At 34.7% G+C, this 17,309-nt stretch overlaps 1 protein-coding gene across 1 annotated transcript in view; it reads left to right on the top strand.

Moving 5' to 3' along the window:
• Window positions 1-17,309, top strand: part of CFAP54 (cilia and flagella associated protein 54) — a 116,332-nt gene that overhangs the window by 60,225 nt on the left and 38,798 nt on the right. Inside the window, exons 35-48 of the mRNA XM_068938295.1 lie at window positions 118-260; window positions 1,384-1,565; window positions 2,267-2,494; window positions 2,708-2,931; window positions 3,028-3,163; window positions 5,071-5,179; window positions 6,213-6,365; window positions 7,022-7,216; window positions 8,119-8,206; window positions 8,643-8,849; window positions 10,250-10,316; window positions 12,590-12,772; window positions 14,984-15,070; window positions 16,039-16,161. Coding sequence (XP_068794396.1) covers window positions 118-260; window positions 1,384-1,565; window positions 2,267-2,494; window positions 2,708-2,931; window positions 3,028-3,163; window positions 5,071-5,179; window positions 6,213-6,365; window positions 7,022-7,216; window positions 8,119-8,206; window positions 8,643-8,849; window positions 10,250-10,316; window positions 12,590-12,772; window positions 14,984-15,070; window positions 16,039-16,161 — 2,125 coding nt within the window. The remainder of the gene's footprint in view (window positions 1-117; window positions 261-1,383; window positions 1,566-2,266; window positions 2,495-2,707; window positions 2,932-3,027; window positions 3,164-5,070; window positions 5,180-6,212; window positions 6,366-7,021; window positions 7,217-8,118; window positions 8,207-8,642; window positions 8,850-10,249; window positions 10,317-12,589; window positions 12,773-14,983; window positions 15,071-16,038; window positions 16,162-17,309) is intronic.

The raw sequence follows: 17,309 nt of genomic DNA on the forward strand, positions 1-17,309 counted from the left end.
CAGAAAATTAATCAAAACTCACTTTTGACAAACTGAATTTTGTGTGTATATATCAAAATTCTTTTTAATATTATACCTGTTTTTTCATACTTTCTTCTTTTTTCTTCCATTCTGTAGTTACAATATTCTGGATCCTGAAATATTCTCGTTAAGTAATTCTGGCGTTGTAGTCGTGAGAGAAGTCATGGAGGATAACATAAGAACACCAAGCCCTCTTCCCCTTAAGAAGTCACGGTCAGGAATGGTCAAAAAAAAGACTTGTAAGAACTTTTAATGGGTACCCAAATGGAATAATATTCAACTAAGCATTTTCTTTATTACTTCATGTAACATTATTAGAAATTACAGCTAATTGTATTAATATGATAACATTCCAGATTATTTTAAAATCAATTACAATTTTTATCAATTTCTGTGATTGTTAATTGGCCTGTAATTTCCTTTAGATTTCCTGAGTGGTCAGTAATTTCCTGGTCTGTCTTAAATTGTAGGACAAAGTTTATTATTATCTTTCGTTTTTTCAGTAGAATAGTTTATGTTTCCTGCTCCACTGTTTGCTCCCCAGTCCTTCTGTGAGGACTTCCTTAGGTAGGAATCAGCCCTCCTCTTTGCCTTTTCAAGGAGGTATGACAAAACTAGCTGGTTAACTTACTGGATCTCTTTGCAGTAGCATACCTGTAGCTGTACTCTTTTGTCTTTCATGATGTTTACAACTCACCAAGAACTGAAACTCACTGAAAACTAATGAAAATCTGGTTTATTACTAGTGAGCTGTTGTAACAGCTTTGAATGAAAGAATTTCACGAAGCACGTAGTTTGCCATGGAGTTCAAGTGCTGTTTAGCTTGAAATTAGATTCTGCTGTGAAACCTATCTTTAGCTCACATATTATTTTAGTCTTCTACCATGTACCCTCTTTCTTCCCCACTGGGAGCATTTGTTATTGAAAAAAAATAATGAAGCAGTTCTACAAATACCACACAATCTCCCCCTTTTCCCAGTTTCTCCTCTTAAGAAGCCTCACCCTCAGAAGGGTTCTTGGGAGCTTAGCAAATGGTAATTTCTTACTAAAACTTTCTCACTAAAACTTGGTAACTTTTAGAAGGGTTGCATTTTGGCTTAGAGGCTGGAAACAATTTGGTACACATTACTATTTTACTTAAACTGTTTTTCTTTTAATCGCTACTTCTCCTACTGCTTAAGTAAAAGCATCTTTTATTCTAAATATCATAACCTTATAAAATATGATAACCTTAACTTTGGCATTTCCTAACACTTGAGTATTTATCTGCCACTGGAAAATCTTAGCTGACCAGTAATATTTTCTTTTTTATGTTTTTGAGAACTTTAACTCATTTTTAACCAGTGAACTTTTTGTCTTCAGATACAGCTAAGTCTTCTGAGCACAGCTTTAAATCGAGTGGGACTGATACTCCTCGAACTCAAATGACAAATGATTCAGAAATATCCACCTTGTTTTCCCCCAAAGAGCATGACCGGTTTCTGTCAAAAATCGTTTCATCAGAGCATTTTACAAAAGTCTTTCTGCATTTAAGAAGAGCAGTGGTAAAATACACTTTATTATTAAATACTTTATTTATTACTGAACAATGAATTACAATGCTTACCATTTTCTAAATTTTGTAAAAAATAATCTTCCCGTTCTAAAACAAACTTCAATGACAAAAAGCAATGATTTTTCATTTTCTGCAAAATGTTCAAGTACAGTATATCAAATATATTAGACATATGATCTAACATAATGTATCTTTCAATGAAATGTACAGTAATTTATGTAATCTTTTATTTTTCATTTTATATTTCTTTCCCATGTGTGTTAAATCTTTCCTAAAACACCTCCAGACTTGCTTCTGTCTTTACAGGTCTTTAATAGATGCAATGGTACAGAAAGATCAGTGACTGAAAGGAAATATAGGCTGACCATTCTTCCCATATACCCTCTTAAAACCAAGTTAAAACATATCTATAGGTGATGTGGATTAATTTTAATTAATTATTTTCACACCAGAAGCAACAATTAAATTCAGTAATAAATTAGGACTTCTAAGAAAATTTTTGAATTAATTTTATAATGTTTTCTATACATTCAAATATTGAGTAATTCTGCTATTAAGGAGGATCAGTAGATAGTAATTTTGAAAGAGTACTTCTACCTCAACTTTACAGTAAAAGGATGATATTTTTCATTCTTTTTTCTTCTTATACTTTTTTTCAAAGTATAATTACATTTTGAATGTTATACATAGGTTCTTGCTCATCGTGGCGGCCACTGGACATTGCTTCAAAATGCTTGCAGAGAACTTTGGAACTATACTCAAGAAGCACAATCAATTGCTAAACATTCCCATTCCCATTCAGGGGCATTTCCCATTACCAGAGGTTTTGTTAGGGACACCGTCTGGTTGCCATTTTATTTGGCATCAGACATGATCATTGATATGATAACTGAACTACAAGCAAGTAATTCTCTTAAGGTAAAAATGTATTTTTATTAAGACAGTGTACTCATTATGGTCACATCCTTAATAGAGATAATTTTCTTGCTCTTGCATTCCATTTTGATATTGTCATATTGTCTTCTCTAACTAGTTTTTAGAGAAGTACAATATTTTCTAATCTTTATAATTTGATTTCTCCTAAAAAAAAAGTTTGACAATGTGTTTGGCATTATATTTCTTCAATTGTAGATTGTGGATCCTGAAGGAGATTTCTGCATTCCTAGTTGTTTAGGAGGTATTACTGATGAGAATGGTGGTTCTAATCTCCATCCACAGTCTCCTCTGGATGATGTGAACGTGGTTGACTTGAGGTGGATATGTGATATGATCCTTAAAACAATTGAACTGTTATATCAGATGAAGAAGTGGGAAGCACTGGTACACATAGCTGTGCAATTTAACATATTTACACAGTAAGTTACATCAACTCTAACAAAAAACAGAAAGTAACATTTTATAGTTAAAAAAATAGTTATTTTGATTTATTGCTATATTTTGCTTTTTTTCAGTGAGAGATATACAGAACAAGTGAGTCCACTGTTGGTATATGCTCAGAGGCAGCTGCTAGAAAGGATACAGCAATTCAATGGCCTACACAGTCCTGAATCTCATTTCATAAAATGTCTGGCTGATAATGCAAATAAGGTGAACTACAGATTTATTTTTTGGGTACTGGCTCTTACTGTGATCTGAATCCAAAAAACTGCTTTCACTGATTAGATTAATATAGTTTTCCAAAGTGTCCACAAAAAGTGACTTACGATAAGAAAATAAAGAACAAAATTGGTTGAAGTGTATGAAAAGGCTTATATGACATGATTCCAGCAACAGCAGAGGTCTGGACTTTATGACCCAGAGATGATTTCTTCCATCCTTGCATTATGCACTGATTTCATATTATGAGCCTAAGTCTAATTTTATGTTAATTCTCGATGCTGCTGCTTTAACCTGAAAACATTTATTTGGATATGGGGTAATCTTTCTGATTAATTAAACTTAAATGCAAAGATGGCTTTATTTCTGTGTTGGAACGTTACTCTAAAGGCCAGAATTAAGCAAATTGAGCTAACCAGAACACTGATGATATTAATAAAAGGCTTGAAAGAGTTGATTACCACCAAAGAAAAACTGAACTCCTTAGCAAGTTCAAAGCCATAGTTCTGCGCATTTAGCCAACTGATATTGCCAGTGGCAAAATTTTCATAGAATCAGCTATTAAAAGTAGGAGTTTTTTAATATAAAGTTTATTTCTAAGAATTTTTGCCAAAATCAAGTGTATAGTAGGTATTTTTACCTTTTTAATTAAGTAATATAAACCCAGGATTTTAAGGAAGGAGGAAAAGTGGGGTTTATATTTCAAGAGAGTATGATTCTGAACTTGTTTGGGATCCAGGAGCCTCCACCTTTCACAGAAACAGCAAACTACTGTGCAGCGCCTGCAGGAACTCAGAGGACACTCTTGGCTTGCAGGGGTGTACAGATAATTTGCTGTATCTTTTGTCTCTGTGAGGCTGTTTCTTGCTGAGTTCTTTTGGGCCCTGCCATTCAGAAGCCCTTTAGTCCTTTGCCTAAAATAAGGGCAGCATGACAGATTGCCACATACCATAATAATCTGGGTAATATGGAAAGGTGATCGTGGTGTGGAAAGTCATCGTAATTTACAGAATAAAGACTAGTATTAGTTAATAGTAATATGGATTGTTCAAAAAATACAGCAGAGGATTGGAAATTGGTAGGATATGGCTACATTTCACAATGCAGTGCCACCCAGGGGCAGTAGAACTAGTTCTGAATAGAGTATGTTGCTTCTGAAATGATGTAGCTACATTGGCATGACTAACTAGCAATGATGGATTAGCCCTGTTGAGAGGCTGGATGTATTTATCTGGAAGTTTGCTTCTTTAACAGAGTTGACTGATTTTTTCATTTGCTTGAAGTTATTTTGGATGTTACTGTATAGCACTACCTTGTGCTTTGTAGGCAGCGTACTCTTTAGGCATGCTTATACTTACACGTTCTTTGCAAGCATACATTTGTGCAGATACTTGTGAATGCTATAGCTTCACTGAGGTAGACGGATCAATTCTGAATTATATCAGCAGGGGATTTAGTTTGTTAAAATAATATATTTTTATGTTGCACCTCAGCACGCTGTTACTGCTGTACTCATTCTAACAAAAATCCTTTGTTTTCTGAGACACAGAAAGGTGGAGTATTTGTCGTACATCAATGAATAGCTTGTGATTCTGGCAAATGACAAATGAGATACAAATTTAATTCATTAATAATCTTGAACTTGTATTTTCCAGCTTAGATCCAAAAAGTAAGACTTATTATTTCACATCCAAACATTTATATGATTGATCCAATATTTAGGTATTTTGAATATCTCCTCTCTTCCTGAGTTGGATGCTCATTAATGGGTCATTGACATCTTTGAAAATTAGACCTCCCTTATTTTGGCATGACTATGTATTTAGATATTTAAGCACCAAACATTTTGTTTTTTCTGAATATTGTTCAATGATCATGAAGCAAAACTTCCTTTTTAGATGAGCTGCAGAAACTACATGGGGAATCGGCTGCCTGTTGCCCATTCACCTAGTGAACTGATCTTTCCTGGATGCTTTTTCTCTCCTGAGAAAAAAAGTGATTATACAGGTCAGAGCAGATTTCAATATAGTGAGTTCTTTTTCTTCAGAAAGCTTTATTTTGCTTCATACTTTGCTTCATTCATTTTTTGTTTTCGTTTCTGTCGTCTTTCACTGTTGCTGTAATCTGTTTCTTTTTATAAGTTCAGTTCTCTTTTCAAATTATTATTCTGAAGAGGCCTTGATATTTTGGATGGATAGTAATGTTCTGAAGACCTTTCCAAACTGGATCTGAGACTAGAGAAAAGCAGTTGTCATCCAACTGCTGCATGACCTACAGCATGGTGTATGCACTCGGTGATCTTGGTCTGGCTTTCTGTGAGCATTGATGGATGCCCACAGTTACACACAGAAGTTATTGCGAAGCTGCACTGTCATTTATAGAGTTGAGAGAAAAACTCAAGTGAAGGAAAAGGTGACAGAATACTTCTTTTACCCATAGACGTTTTTCTTTCCAGTCAGGATTAAAGCATTTTAGTCATTAATGAAAGTTTGTAAAACATAGTTCCTCATATCAAAAAGATGTCAAAGCATTATACACAAAGCTTTGTGTGGAATTCAACTGAGGAAAGTCATTAAACAGCAGATAATACCATATGTGAGAGGAGATAACATTATATGCTCAGAAGAGAGCGCTTGCCAGCTCACAGCTTTGGTATGTAGAAACTACAGGAATCGTAGTAACTGGCATGAGCAGTTGTAGTAAAAGATTTGTTGCCGGACTCCAGAGTCCAGAATCAGAGCAGAGAGTTGAGCTGGTGCGCGCCCTGTGCAGATGGAGTGCAGAGACTGTAGGAGTCACATGACAACTAGAAGGTAACACGGGAAAAGACATAAATGCTCAGAAGTGCTGTTCTTCACTGTGTGATAGTTTGGCTTTAATTTATAATCTTGGAGAAAACAAAGGTGATAAAAGAATCATATCCATACATTTCAGTTTTGAGGCTCAGCAATTGTTCAGATATGTGTTTTACAGGATGTTTTGCTAAAAAGTGTATTTATATAGCGAAAAATTATTCTTCATAATTATTAATTCCTTTTAGATTGCAGTCAAGCAAAAGCCCTAGTTTGTGTACCTCTTCATGTGAATGACACACTGAAATGTTTTAGAGAAACTCTAGAAAAATCTAAATATCACAGCAGAGCACTGAGACACAGCAGAAAACTACTTTCATTATTTCTTGCACACACACAAGGTGAGTTTATGCATTGAGGTGTTTCTCCCTTAACAATAAAAGTTTATATGCAGTTAAAATAGGAAGCAGTGAAAAGAACAGTTCTTTATTAACAAGTTTTAGTGGTTATTGAGAATTAGAAAAAAGCATAGAAAATATTTGAATTCTAATAGAGCCAAAATATAACCCAGTACTGCTAATATCAAATTGCTTATACTTAGTGTTTCTTTCTAGTTTCCTAATATAAAATAATATATGGAGTTCTGTAAGCACAATCTGTAAGCCTGATTTCCTACGATCTGTGTACCATGGTTGGATGATAGATATTTTTTTCCGTACAATTGTGTCACTTGTAAGCATTTTTTCCATGTTGGGTATTCTGATGCCTAATAACTTGTCACCTCTGGACAACTGGCAGCTCTTGCTAAGTTTATTTTCTCTAACTGGGCACATATTTTTGTTTGGCTGAGCTGACCAGAGAGTTATGACCATTGAGTCCAATTAAAAGGAGACACGCAGACAGAATCAAGACATAGAAAACCAGATTGAAGTAGAGCACACACAAACATATATTTATGTTTTATTTGTTTGACTAATACGGTGGGGGAATATTTGGGATGCAGGAAACAAAGCAATGTTGTACTAAACTGAGCATATAAATTGCTTTTCTGATCTAGAAAATGTTGGAAGAACAATCAGTCAGAGCTCTTCAAACAGAAGGCTGGAATTTAATGTGGGAGCTGAGCTGACATTTCTGCCAACACCATATGACCTTTCTCAAGAAAAATTTAATTTCTCCAGTATGGTTGAGAGTAAACCAATACCACAGTCACAGCTTCCAGTAGTTATTTCTTCCTATGAAAAAACAATTGGTAAAATATTTATAAAATTCTGTTTCCAGCTAACATCTAACATCATTCTGCCTGTGTTCACATCTGTTCACTCTAGTCTAAATTCCCTCTGTCAGACAGTTTTAACTCTCTGATAGGTGGTCTGCAGGAATACATAGCTTTCTTCCTGTTAATTCAAAAAAAAGGTCTGCCTTAGGTCCTAAACAAGCCACTAGTTTGTGCATATCCTCTGCAGTTATCTCCTCTTACAAAAAAGCATTTCTTCAGTGGAGTTACACTGTTTAATCCCAAATTAAAAATCTGCTCTCATGTTTAACAGAGTCATTTTAATTCCATGATAGTTTTTTTCCCAAGAAAAAGACCTTTCAGATTCTGTGTATTTGAATATGATACCTAGTTGCTTGATTTCCGTATTGCATTCTAGTATGACTTTATTTACACATTTATAGTTCAGTGCTGCTACCTTTTTTGGTCTGTGACACAGCAGACTAAGAATAGCAAGTCAACAAATGTTTTAAGCAGTTTTATTTGAAGTAAAGTATTCAAAAATGAGCCAGAGACAGTGATACTGTGCTGTAATGTAGACAGTCTTCTTTAGCAGGGCTCTGGTCAGAGGCCTGCTTCCTAGTTTCTCTCTTGATGAGAAAGAAATTTGAGAAGTTTGAGAAAACAAAAATGCAACAATTTAAGTAAATAGATCCATGACTCTTGTTATTTTTAGAGTTAGGGAAATGAGATAGGAACTTGTACATTCAAAGGTAAAATATGCATCTTTCAAATTGTGCAAAAAATCTTACAAAATCGTATACATTGAACTACATATGAATGCACATCACCTTCTCATGCGGAATCTATTTGAGATTCAGTAACTGATTTAATAATATGACAATGTTTTTTCTAATTGGTTAAAAAATAAATAACAGGAATCCTTGAAATAAACAACCAGAGAGACCTCAAGGTTCAGGCTCTACATGAACTTGGAAATCTTCACTTCTATGCTGGAAACAAGAGGTATATAGTTACTGGAATTAAAAAAAGAGCATAGTTTAATTTTTTTATTTGGTATTCATACAGGCTTAAACTCTCTTTTTAAGTTCATGTGCTGTCTTCAGGTCCATATAACTTCTTTCATCTATCTCAATGTTAGCTATATTTTGAGAGGCATTTTCTAGAAATGGTTTGTTTTTCTCTGCTAGCTAATTGTAAGGTTAAGTGTCTCCATGTGGTTTTAGGAAGTAATACTTATTTGACAATTTAGCCTTAGTAAAAGTCCCCATGATTGTATTGACCAGGAATGGAATCTTTTTATGTTGTAGAAACTATATTTCAGTTTTTGACTAATCAGAAGCAGTTTTAACTAACTGCAATAAAAGTGAAATAAAGCCAGTCTTATCTTCCACTTTGGAAAATGTCAGCAATATGATGAGTATGTTTTTATGTGTTACAGAGCTGCTTTTAAATATTGGTGTCAAGCCCTTGATGAAACACTCAACATTGCTGATGCTCTTAACAACTGGCAGGAATTAGGTGTTTCAAAAAATGCTGCAGACTGCTTTGCAGTTGGAAGATCTACTGATATGAGTCAGAAATTTCTTTCTCGGGCTGGAATTTGGGGATGTTTACATGCAGCAGTTTTAGCAGCTAAGATAGCCCAGTAAGTATTTCTACATGTGTATGTGTATGTGTGCGCGTGCGCGCACGTGCATAATATGCATGCATATATATCTATATTTCTTTATATATTTTAAAAGAACTGCCCATCCAGGACATTAGGCATCTTGAACATAATTTAAAAACACTAAAGAATTGTTATAAAAAAGACTCATCCAGAGCAAAGAAACTTTTCCCTTCAGGAGGAAAGCTGCTCTTTTGGAGAAAATTATTTGTTCCCTTTTCTGGAGTGCTCACCTTTGATCCTAATTGCAACCTATGTTATATGAAGAGATCACTGAAATGAAATAAAATGATCAAAAATTGTAAGCACAAGGATTTTATGGTCATATAGATTTTCATTTGAAACGTCACATCTTCCAATTGTGCACAGTAAATATTAATGTATCTTGACGGCAGATTTCCTACCTGAAGGACTCATCTTCTGATGAGTTATAACTAAATTAAATTTGAATTACTATATGAAAGACTACCCTCAATAAATATTATAGTCTAGTAATATTTACAGCAGCTTGCCTGCTGGTGAAATACTACAGATGTGATTCTGAGCTGTTACTCAATGTATTTTACAGTACATAAAATGTACAAAATATAAAATTTAGAAATATCCAAGCCAGCTCTAAATGACGTTACTAGTACCCATGAAAGGGCTGAGTTTCATCTGGGCAAGCTGAGAAGAAGAAACTGCTTTTACAGGTGCTTGTAGCCCATGTTTTCTGTGCTGTGTGCTATGCCTTTACTTCTGATATGTGCATTCCAGTTCCTGGTAGGGAGCTGGAGGTAGCTATCCTCTCAGCTTCTCCCTCAGGCAGATTTTTTCTACTTAGATCTGATCTGTGCCTTTAGACTCCCTTCCTTTGAGTTGCTCTTTCTAGAGGAACTAAGTCTCTTACTGCAAAATGAAGATTAAAGGACATTTCTGATATTGTAGCTCAGAGCTGTTGCCCATTACCGTGATGGTTTAAAGCTCTGGTGAGGTACTAGGTGGGATTCATTTCATCTAGCTAGATCCCTAACTATGTAAAAGTGTACATATCTAGTTAGCTTAAGTTTCTTTTACAGAAAGAAATAGGCACTTTTAGGGTATGGCTTGTGTGACTTGTTTAATCTTTCCAGTTTTGGATGAGATGAATTTTGCTCTTAAACTGCCTGTTTCTCTCCCTTAACTGTAAAGGGAATCTAGAGAGCTCTCTTTGTCTACACGTACTTTTCCTCAAATGATCCTTTCCTTCTAAAGGCTTAGCACCTTTCTATAGAACAGGCAACTATTTTCAGATATGAAAAACATCTAGTTAGTATCATTATTATGCTAGATAGAATAAGAGTTTAAATAATTTAAATGGATGGACACATTCACATTTCTTACTGTTTGTTGTACTTCAGGTATATCATAACATCAAATATGAGATTAAGAACTAAATGCTGCTATTTTTCTGCTGTACTCTTTAAGGTAAGAATATAATTTCGGTTAGAATTCATGAAGTTGACAAAATGCTTTTAAGATTTATTCCTCAATAGCCCTCTGCTAAAATATTTCTTTTTATTTTGATTATAAAGGAGGACTGCAGATCAGAGGGAGCTGACAATTTATGCACATTAGACTGTATTTACTCTCTGTTTTTTAACATTATTCCTGTATTAGAGTCTGAAAATTATCACTTCAGTAGGAGGCTAGTTTTCTTTCAGAGAAATAATGAAATACTAAAAGGTGAAGATGGCAGAAAAATTTGGCAGTCAAATATATTTTTCTTCTCTTGAAGTGTTCTCTCAAGAAGACCTGGACAGCATCAACAAATAGCAGGGTGCTCTCTGTCATTGTTCTGAACAGAGTCTTCACAGATTGTCATACGTTTTCAACCAGGAGAACAGAAAAGATATTTCTGAATCTTTTCTAGCGCTGAAAAATATTGGATTATAATACCAAAATCTCAACTCTGTAAGAAGTTTCTTCTGAAAATAGAGGATAGTCATAACAGTCCAGGATTTCATTTACAAAGAAAACAAGATCATTAAAATTAAGTTAGCAAACTTTCAGGAATAAACTGTGGAGGAAAAAAGTGATTTCAGTTTACTTTTAAAAAGAAGCTTTAAGCCATCACTAACAAAAGTGATGCTGGAAAAAGAATTTCAGTTCTTCTGTCAGTCAGACTCCACCGGGATCAAGGCTAACTCATCCCAGTGCAGCATCAGGAAGTTAGTTAGCTTCTTCCGAAACAAACCACCTCCCCTGTCTAGTGCCTTGTGTCAGTTACAGTTGTGATTATGTGACCTGAGCTCGGGCACGTTTAAGATGTTGTTAATTTCAGCAAAGAGAGAAGGCGTTGAAGAATCGGAGGTAAACGAGAATTTTGACTAGCTGCAAGCACTGTAATTGCTGGTGGTACAAAGCTGAGCAATTTTGATTCCTCCTTGTGACAGAAATAGCAGTAACCATTTGTTACTGTTGTATAATGGTAGAAATAATTGCAACTGACTGAAGTGGGTCTGATATTAATTGGGATAGGAGCAGCTTGCTGGGTGAGAGTCTTGAAAAATATAATCAATTACTGTCACTGTACCTTGCTAGGTTCAAGCCCATAATTTGTTCCTGTATTTGGAAAGCTCTTTTATAACCTAATTTAAATTCCTCCTCTGGTAGGCTTTAGGTTGGTTAGCATCTCAGATCTGAGTATGTAAATGGATATTCTGCAGCATATCAGGATGATGAACAGGGCTCTGTCCTCAGTTCCTTTCCTCACTAAACAGAACTTTCGTAGTCAAGGTTCTGGCCTTGTCTGACAGCCATTTCTCTCTCGACTGAAAATTAGTATCAGAGGTTACTTAAATATTTTTGTAAAGGTGTAGAGAAAGCAGCAGGCAGAATGTAGGCCTCTCTTGCTATAGTATTTTTTATCTGAAGAGATGAAATGTTATTTCTGATGTTAGTAGCAGAAATCTTTGTGAACTCAGGGCATTAAGGAAATGGCTGCAGTGTTCTGGTCTCCGATGGAGACCAGAACCAGCCTTTTCCTGGCTGTAAAGCTTCAGGGTCTTTCCCAGAAGCAACATCTGAGGTAGTGACTGAGCAAGTACCTAAGGCTGAGTAAAATCAAACTAGCTTTCTTAGCTTGTAAAAAATTTTTTTTTTCGTTCTGATGGAAGACATTTTCCATGAGACATCCTCAGACTGATAAAAAGAAGTATTTGAATACTTCCCCAAAATTATCTGAACAGATGTTTCCTCTTCATTTTCCTTCATCCTGGAGGTGTTAGAATAGACTATTAAATTGTTTCTATCTGCTGATCAGAGGCTTGTCCCAAGAATTCCCTATTAATTCACTAGGCTTTTTCCAGAGCTTCCAGAGATTTATTTGGAATGCTGTGACTTAAAATTGAAGAGAAGAGCCATTGGCCCTTTTTCAAGATTTTGCGTTACCTGCACTGTACTTAGCGAGGAATCTGTCATAGTTATTTTTCTTCATCGAGATCAATTTTTCTCTTTTGCCCATGCCATGAAATACTTACCTTAGACTACTTATCGCCTGGTTTCTTTTTACATCAAGTTCACACATAAAGCAGTAAATTTTTTTTTTTAAGATTTTTCTTATTTTTATCTGGGTACTTGGACACTGACTGAATTTCATTTATGAAGTCTTTTATGAGTCTCAGGGGTTGGGTTTTTCTTTTTTGTGTTCCACTAATGCATGTTTCTTTCTACAAACAGTTCGTTATTATTACTTTCAGGCCCTGTTTAGAGCTTCTCTTCCACATCCCACGTCTGACTGTGATTACGCACAATATGAAATAAATATGCTTATTCCTGGCATTGACTTGTTCTCCGATCGCTACAGAGCTGATATCTCCACTGTAATTGCAAGTCTGAATTTCCTTATGTTTGAACTACATTGTGCAAAACAAAGTTTAATAGTAAGTATAACTTTTAAAAACTAGAAATGAATTTTAGGACATCATGTCTTACTTTTTGTGTTGAATATACTTATGAAGCCATATAAGCTGCGGTAAAATACTTGTATGGTTTGATTTTGCAACACTGAAGGAGAGAAAAGGCATAGCTTGATGCCTAAAATTTTTAGAACATACAGGGTGCTTGCTTATTCAGGAAGATGACAACGCATAGTCCACTTGCCTTTCCTAGGCATTTTGGAGGAAATTCCCTACTATATACAGTTTGAAATACACTGTACTCAGAATTACTTTAAATGCAATATGTCCAGCATGCTTTCAATAATTTTACTTCCACATTCAGTAAATATAAGCCCCCTTCACACACACCTCTCCTCCTCATATTCTCTTCTTCCTCTGTATGGACTCTTTTTACAGTTTCATTCTTAACTTGACCACGTGACCATTTCTTCCACTTAATGACACACCATTTCCAGTTTAATCCAACTTCCTACAAAGGTGCAGTGCTGTATATTGGAATACATAGATACTACCTCACTAGTACTGAAAAGGAGTGACTCTGCCTATCTTCCTGTTTGGGCCTGTATGCGCCACGATGTCCGGTGGCTATTGGATACCCCCATGACTGAATCAACTCCCTGCTTGACAGAAAACTCCTCAGCAGAAAAACTGGGTAGTTTTCTTGCTTCTGTAATGAGTTGCATCTGCTTATGAAAGGGTCCTGCAAGTGGCAGAGTTAGGGCAAGAAAGGGGAGAGGATCATGTGGCTGGCAGCAGGGTAGTAAGAAAAAGACTGGAGGGTATGAGATGGAGGAGTGGTTAGTGAAGAAGAGGAAAGACTTTACTCCTCTTTTTTTTGTCAGCAAGCCATTCACTGGTTCAGTTTCTTCTGGAACTTCAGGCCGTCTGTCTGTCTTACCTACTGATATGGCATCTTTCCATCCTGCTCTACTGGAGCTCACTGAGCTTTGTCTAATTGCCCTCACTATGGGAGATCAAGTGAGATCAAGGAGCAGGCAGTTAACTGGAGGCTGAGACACTTAATTTAACTGCCAGCTTCACATATCATGCATATTTTTTGATGCTTTTTGCACTTGTACCAGCAGAATATATAGATCCAGGTCATAGATCATGGTCAATGCAATTACAGTTTCAGCAGGATGAGAGCTCCATTTCCACTGATGTTCAGCGGGTAGGAATGTTGTGAGTGGTGAGCACTAAGCTGATTTGACACTTAAATTCAAATCAAAATACATCAAGATTCAAGTTTTATTAAAAAAAAGACTTTAAAGACTTTTTCTAGAAGCACTTCAGATTTCGGTTGGAAACTGAATCAGTACAATTAACACCTTCCCCTCAAGCATTTGTAATCCAAATACTGAAGTATTAAGCTACTTTATGAAAAACTAAAAGTCCATTTAACAAGAAAGTATCAATGATGTTTCTTTTTCCAAGCTGAGGGACATTTTATGAAGCAAAATTATGAAATAAAATGAAGCAAAATGTAGAAGTAATTAAATTTTAGAAGTTCTTTCAGTTTCAAAAAATAAATATAACTGTTAGGAAAGAATCTGTGTTTTCTAAAGTCCTGTGATCGATGTAATAGTAAATAAAGTGTATAGTATACTTTACTAAAACTCAGTTCTCAGATTTTTTTTGGTTAGTTACCCCTACAAAAACATTCCCATTGAAATTAATGCAGCTCAGCTTGTCAGTAAACCTCATCAGCATCCACTTCACCTTACAATTAGTATAATTTCTGTTAAACAATTGCTAGACTTGTGTTTATAGTGTTTATTTTATAAAGGTCATGCAATTCCTATTATTCTTTTATTGAAAAATTTTTGGCATCAAAACACAGACACTGTTAGAAATTCCTTTTATCAAGATATTTCCAGTAGACGTACATAGCAGCAGTATGGTAAACAAACTTGAACCAAGAGGATCATTTGGAGAAAACTTTATATTCTACTTTCAGAATCACATATAAGATAGCACTAAAGAATTAGGGGCTAGCTTTAGCCAGCTGAAGAGTGCTGTAAAATAGTCATCCTTCTGGAACAGAAGAGAAGAAGAAATGATGGTATCTTGCCCTGTGGCGGTGACAGCAGTACTACTATATTATCCTATATATTTGTGACATATAATTGCAATATACATGTAATTGTACCCATTATGGCATTTATGACTAGATCACCTAATATTTTCCTACAGATTTTACCACTGTTCACATTGTACGAATACTTTGTTTCTGAGATTTGCCAGGACCCAGCTAAATGTATTGAAGGAAGAATCTTTAAGGTAATCAAAGAAACTTTCTGATTCACACAGCATATTGTATTTGAACTAAGCTTTTCACTTTTTTGTTAAACGTAGTTGATCTAATATTTCTTCATATGTATATCCCTACTATGAACTGCAAAAGAAATGCTTTAAAATTCAACTGTTGCTCAGTGTTTCTTAGCTCAATGGACTATAGAGTAGGACTACTTTATAAATGCTATTATTATTTATAGTCTTAATTTTAGTAATGGGTTCTTTAGTTCTATTGTTAATGTTTACAGAGACTGTTAAACACCTCCATCATATATTTTTATTCTCCATTTATCAAGCAATCTCTTTAAAAATGTAGTCATAAGATCTTCCCTCTTAGATCCAACCTTTTTACTTGACACTTTTTCTCTTGTTCCACTGAGAGAAATATATTTAAGAATATTTAAGAAAAAATATTTTCTTAAGTACAAAATTTAAATAATTTTTATACTGTAATATTCACTTCCCTATTTGTTACCAGTATCATGATGGCATGCGCTTATGTTTTTTTTTTTTTAATCCCATGCGATTTTTTAAAGGAATGTAACTTGTAGTGAGAGTTAAAGTCTTTTTGTAGGATTTAGATATTTTCAGGAAATGCTGATATGGGTTATGGAAACTGGGTGAGTAAACAGATACTGATAAAGGGCTGATCTTCAATTTTCACTCCATCTTCTAACCAGATGAATTACGACTTTTTCTTCATCAGAACAAGTTTTTGAAGAATGTGTGTGTTTTTTGACTTTTTTGTGTTTAAAGGTGAAAGACCCATCTTTGACATTTCATTTATTTAGTTAAAAAACATAACAGATTCCTTACCATTGAATAACATACTCCATCAACATATTATTTCAATAGCCAAATCGACTTGACGACTACCTGCTAATACATTTTATTTTGAGCAAAAGGAATAACTGAAAATAATTTAAATCAAAGCATCTCTTATTTGTTCATAGATTAAAGTACTTACAGATATAGGATTTTTTACGGAGGCCTTTCATGAACTGTGTTTGCTTAATTGCGGTGAAAGAATTCCATGGAAAATACCTGCAGGCTACAGGCAAATTGAGGAAAAGAAGGTAAAGACTACGAAACGATAGCATTGAACTATAACACTTGGTTCTCTTCATGAAACTACAAATATCCCAAGTCTGAAAGTTATTACATATTGTTAAAAAATCCTAAAATTCCTGTCTCTTTTAATAGGCAGGTTAAATAGTAGACATTGAATGAGATGAATTTCTCTCACTGAACAGCAAAGAGAAAAATAAATTTTGAAAATCTTCATGAAGTACGTGCCATCTGTTTTATACAATGGGTTACACAGATACAACTGTTGAAAAAAAATGTATGATTTCATATTTAGACATAAAAAGTATTGATAGAACTGATAGAATTGATAGAGTGCTGTTGTAAATGAATGCAAAATTCCCACTGACTTCATTATTTTCTCCCTTTCTTGTAAAGTATATATACACTTAATTTATAGATATATATATTTTATGTGTATATTTATATGCTTTACATGGTTTATATACTTTATATATTTATATACAATGTATATAAATAATTGTAATGCATAGAATGTATACATTGATGTTGGCATTACTTGATTTTGTAATATTTTAGATTGCTATCAATAATCCTTTTACACAGCCTCAGATAAGGAGTACATGTTAGTATGTGTAGCTTTCTATATATAGTATTATATTCTGGTGTTCAGATCTGATGCCCTGAATACTCCTGTTGTTTGTCAGTTGGGGGTTAGAATAATTGTGGAAGAGTAGTTAATGTTTTCTCTATTTAAAAAAAAGCCATATATTGTTACCAAGTGAATGTCTTATTTTTCGAATGTATGTATTTGGTTTTGCTTCTGTACAGTAGAAAAAGCTAGTTCCTTTAAGAAGGATGTTGTTATCCTGGAATCCGATCAGTTTTGGAAGACAGATGTAGGTTTCGGTACTGTATATGGCCCTGTGCTCTTTGATTTTTTTTTAACAATGACAACTATATGGTTTGCTTATTTAAAATTTTGTCACATCCAAAGGTTTTTGGAGTCTAGTTCTAATTATACTGACTTACTGAAGCTAACCTTTGGGAGAACAGAGAGTGTTCAGCCAGGTCAGTTCCTCAGTCCACTGACTCTGTGGTCATGTGTGTGTGTCACAGGGGAATTTAGGGGTGAGGTAGCCAGAAGAGCTGAACCAGCACCACTCTGTGACACAAA

Source organism: Struthio camelus, chromosome 1, assembly GCF_040807025.1.
Source record: "Struthio camelus isolate bStrCam1 chromosome 1, bStrCam1.hap1, whole genome shotgun sequence".
Taxonomy (NCBI): domain Eukaryota; kingdom Metazoa; phylum Chordata; class Aves; order Struthioniformes; family Struthionidae; genus Struthio; species Struthio camelus.